At 31.0% G+C, this 4,369-nt stretch overlaps 1 protein-coding gene across 1 annotated transcript; it reads left to right on the plus strand.

The window, feature by feature from the left end:
- Positions 1–5: 5 nt before the first annotated feature.
- EIN_347690 (pro protein convertase subtilisin/kexintype 5 precursor, putative) lies at positions 6–1,679 on the plus strand (the record flags this gene model as incomplete). Its single annotated transcript, XM_004253516.1, has 1 exon — positions 6–1,679. A coding segment is annotated over one exon (1,674 nt), but the record flags the coding sequence as incomplete, so codon positions are not given.
- Between the last annotated feature and the right edge of the window lie 2,690 nt (positions 1,680–4,369).

The raw sequence follows: 4,369 nt of genomic DNA on the forward strand, positions 1-4,369 counted from the left end.
CAGCTTGCACAGATGGTTATCTTCTCGAAAAAAGTGGATCTTGCACAAAATGTTCAAAAGGTTGTTCAGTTTGTACTTCTGCCACTGTCTGTACCGCATGCAATGATGGGTATTATATTGAAAAAAATGTATGTAAAGGGTGTTCGGATGGCTGTTCAACTTGCAGTGGTGCCGCCACTTGTACTAGTTGTAATGATGGATATTATCTAAATAATAACAAATGCACAAAATGTACAATTGGCTGTTCAAAATGTAGTGATGCTACTAAATGTACTGAATGCTCAAGTGGTTATTATTTGGAAAATAATAAATGCAAAAAATGTACAATTGAAGGTTGTGCAACTTGCACTGATACTAACACTTGTTCTAGATGTAGTGATGGGTATTACAAAAATGGTAATAAGTGTAAAAAATGTGAAAATAACTGTGAAACTTGCAGCAGTGCTACCAAATGTTCTAAGTGTAAAGCTGGTTATTATCTTGAAGAAAGTAAGTGCAAAACAGAAACTGAGTGTAAAGATTCTGCAATGGGATGTTCGAAGTGCAAACAAGATAAAACAACTTGTGTTTCATGTACAGCTGGATATTATCTAAATAGTAACTCATGCACAAAATGTAAAAATGGTTGTTCAACTTGTACTGATGCTACTACTTGTTCTGAATGTACAAATGGTTATTATCTTGAAGGAGGCAAATGCAATAAATGTACAAATGGCTGTTCAATTTGCAGCGATGCTAACACTTGTACTGGCTGTATTGATGGGTATTATCTAAATGGTAAAACATGCAAAAAATGTGGGGAAAATTGTGCAAAATGTTCTACCTCAAATATTTGTTCTAAATGTGACCCTGGTTTTGTTGGATATCTTTCTTCTAAAGGTATGTGTACTCCTTGTTACCCAGATTATAAATGTGCCACATGTGTTGAAGACCCCAAGGATGCCAATGGTAAATGTAAAACATGTGATACTAATACCAACTACAAATACATGAATGGTAATAAATGTGTTGATTGTGCAACTGGAAAAATCACATTACAAGATACATGTGATACCTCAGAAAACGCATGTGGAAGTGGATGTGCTGCATGTATGGAAGTTGCTGAAAGTACAACGGCAAAATGTACCAAATGCACTACATCAACTGATTACATCAATCTTGATGGAACATGTAATAAAACTTGCAAAATTGGTAAAACTAATAAAATTAAAATGATGTGTGAAGAATGCACTAATGCTGACTGTGAAACTTGTGAAACAGTTGAAAATGCTGAACAATGCACCAAATGTGGAACCAAATACATTGCTTTTGACAAAATATCATGTGTTGATAAATGTACCATTGGTAAACCAGTTGAGACTCCAATCAAAAAGTGTGATAAATGCGCCACTGAGAATTGCGATGTTTGTGACAAAGATGACAAGTGCACTCAATGCAAGACCAAATTCAATCTCATGGCTGACACTTCGAAATGTGTTGATAAGTGTCCAGAAGGATATATGACAGATAAAACAAATAATAAATGCATTAAATGTACTGTCGAAGGTTGCGCAACTTGTGAAAATGTGGATGAATGCACTGCATGTATGGCTGAATACAAGTTGGAGGGAGGAAAATGCAATGGAGCTAATGCCGTTTTCGCGATAATGGGTTTAGTCGTTATGGCGTTTTTATTCTAAAATTCTAAACAAAGAAATTTATTCAATTTTGTTTTAAAATAATATAAAAATAATAATATAATATTTTAATGATTATTTAATAATGTAACTTATATTATAATTTGTTGGATATCTAATGTAAACTATATAAACACAACATAATTTAATTTAAAATGATTTTTCAATTGTAAAGTTTATATGGTAAAAAAGAACATATCAAAATAAACAAATAAAAATATCAATTTTTATTTAAATGTATCCCCCTTATTTGATATATGTAACAACATTTTTTGTTTTTTAGAAAATCATTTCAAAAATAATTTGTGAACACATATTTAATTTAATATATTAGAAATATAATTTCAACGTGAATCGTTTTGTATGTAATTATTTATATACAATGCCGTCATAATATAGTGTTTTGTGATATTTTTTTTGTAAATAAAGACAATTTAATGTATATATACAGTTGGGCAATTAAACCTTCGCACAGCAAATTAGCATAAAAAACTAATTTCATTCAACAAAAAATACTTAATTCACAAGAAAAAACCAAATGCAAGAACTATAAATAAAAAAATTATAACATAATATTTTTACGTTTTTAAAAATAAACTGTTCTTAAAAATTAAAAATAATCGAAAAATAACAGCAACGAATTTGTTGAAATTAATGAAAGTGATATTTTAAACATTGAAATTTACTTGAATCCATTTAACGCAATAGAAATGGACAATTTAAAAGATATAAAAAAATTCCAATCAACCATTAAATTATATCAACGAACAGGAATTGAAATTGCGAATCGCAAGATCTCTATTCAAATCTGAGATGTTGTATGCCAAGTCAAACTCCCATCACAATATTTCAAGAAGTGATTCAACCCAAGCATTAAAGTTGTTTTGTTTCATCATGAACAACCCCATATTGATAAGAAAAGGTGTTTTCATTCAAACTTTACAAAGAGCAAGTCATTTTTATAAACAAAATGACTTCAAAACATTTTAGTCAAGGTGTCGTGGGTGCATTTTTTTAAAGGTTTAAGATGAATAATATCCAATCAAATATCAAGTCAAAAGAAAGATCAACAGTTTGTTCAAAGAAATCCAGGAAGGCTGTCACTGCTTTCCAAAACCACCAAAACAGTTATAAAAAACATTATCGATGAATATAACAATCAAAGCATTGCTTTGACTTTTCAAATGTTTTGTGACATTGTCGAGTATTTAAAATGAACAAAACCACAAAGTGATACAATGAGAAAAATACTCTAAAAAGAGTTTGATTTAGAAACATCAGAAATTAAGTTCGATAAATTTGAGAGAATCAACATTGCACCACAACCAATACTTGATAATTATAAACAGTTGTCTGATCTTCGATCTTGTAACTGTTCAACAGTTACAAGATCAAAGACAAAATGTTGTTTAATGTCGACGAGATGGGAACATCTGAAAAATCAAGTCGAAAGAACACACGAGCTATGGTACCCAAAGGAGTCAATACAAAGATTCATGTTGAAAATGGACCAAAATCAAAAACAATTACTCTAATTGAATTTATAAATTATGTGGATGAAAGAATCAACGAATTTTGTGTTATTAATAAAGTTCATTACATTACGATTCTAAATAAATACTTTAGAAACATTAAGTTGTATTGCAACACTTCTGGTTTTGTAACCAGTGAGATATTTATGTTGTGGATACAAGAAGTATTCATTCCAGGAGTCAAGAAGATCAGAATGGAAAATGGATACCACAAAAGTAAATATGCAATACTGATTACTGATAATTTTAGATGCCACGTCGTTGATGGTATTAAACAAATTTGTTGCAAAACAACATCGTGGTTCATTATCTGGTTCCACACACCAGTCACTTGTGCCAACCACTTGACTTAGTTGCATTTGGATCCATCAAAAGAAAAATGGAATCGTTAAACGTGTATTCAAAACAACAAAGAGTGTCAACTTCTTGAAAAACGACACTGTGATTACAAATATCCAAAATGGAAATGAAGGCGCATTTTACAAAATCCAACGTTTAAAAGAATCATTTCCACAGTTGCTGCCCAATGAATTGTTTGAAATGGCAGAAGAGTTCAAGCATAAAGAGGAATTTGGTATCTTCCCCAGTGGAATAGCAAACCAACTCAAAACCTTTCTCACTTCAATAGCAGATGCCATTGTAACTTGTCCAAGTAAAACCAAAAAGTATTAGGACCTTCTTTTTGGTGTTGTTTGTAATGGGTGCAACACAGAAGAAACTTCACTGTTTACATAACAAAGGTTGACCAATTTAAAAACAACATACACACCAAAATAACAAAAAATTTAGTAGAAAGTTTGGATTCGATCGTAAGGTTGTTAGAACGTGAATAATGTGCATTTGAGTCAATTGAAAAAGAAGAAGAAGACGACATGACCAAGATTAAAAAAACAGTTTGTCTTGACCAAGTTATGGTTATTTGTTGATTAAAAAGGAAAGAGCATTTTGGGGATTAACAATTTCAAACAAGTTGATAACCATTTTCAAGTCAGTCAACAAAGCACTTGGTTCAGTTACAATTATCAATTCTTTTGAGAGAGCGGTAATTGTATCGAGTTTAGGAGAGGATGTTTAGTATTATGCATACATGGATCTGAAAGAATCCAGGAGAATGCTTGAAAAAATACCAACAATTAAAACTTTTGATGGATACGAAAATTT

The sequence above is a fragment of the Entamoeba invadens genome (genome assembly GCF_000330505.1).
Source record: "Entamoeba invadens IP1 unplaced genomic scaffold scaff_1105074725625, whole genome shotgun sequence".
NCBI lineage: Eukaryota > Evosea > Mastigamoebida > Endamoebidae > Entamoeba > Entamoeba invadens.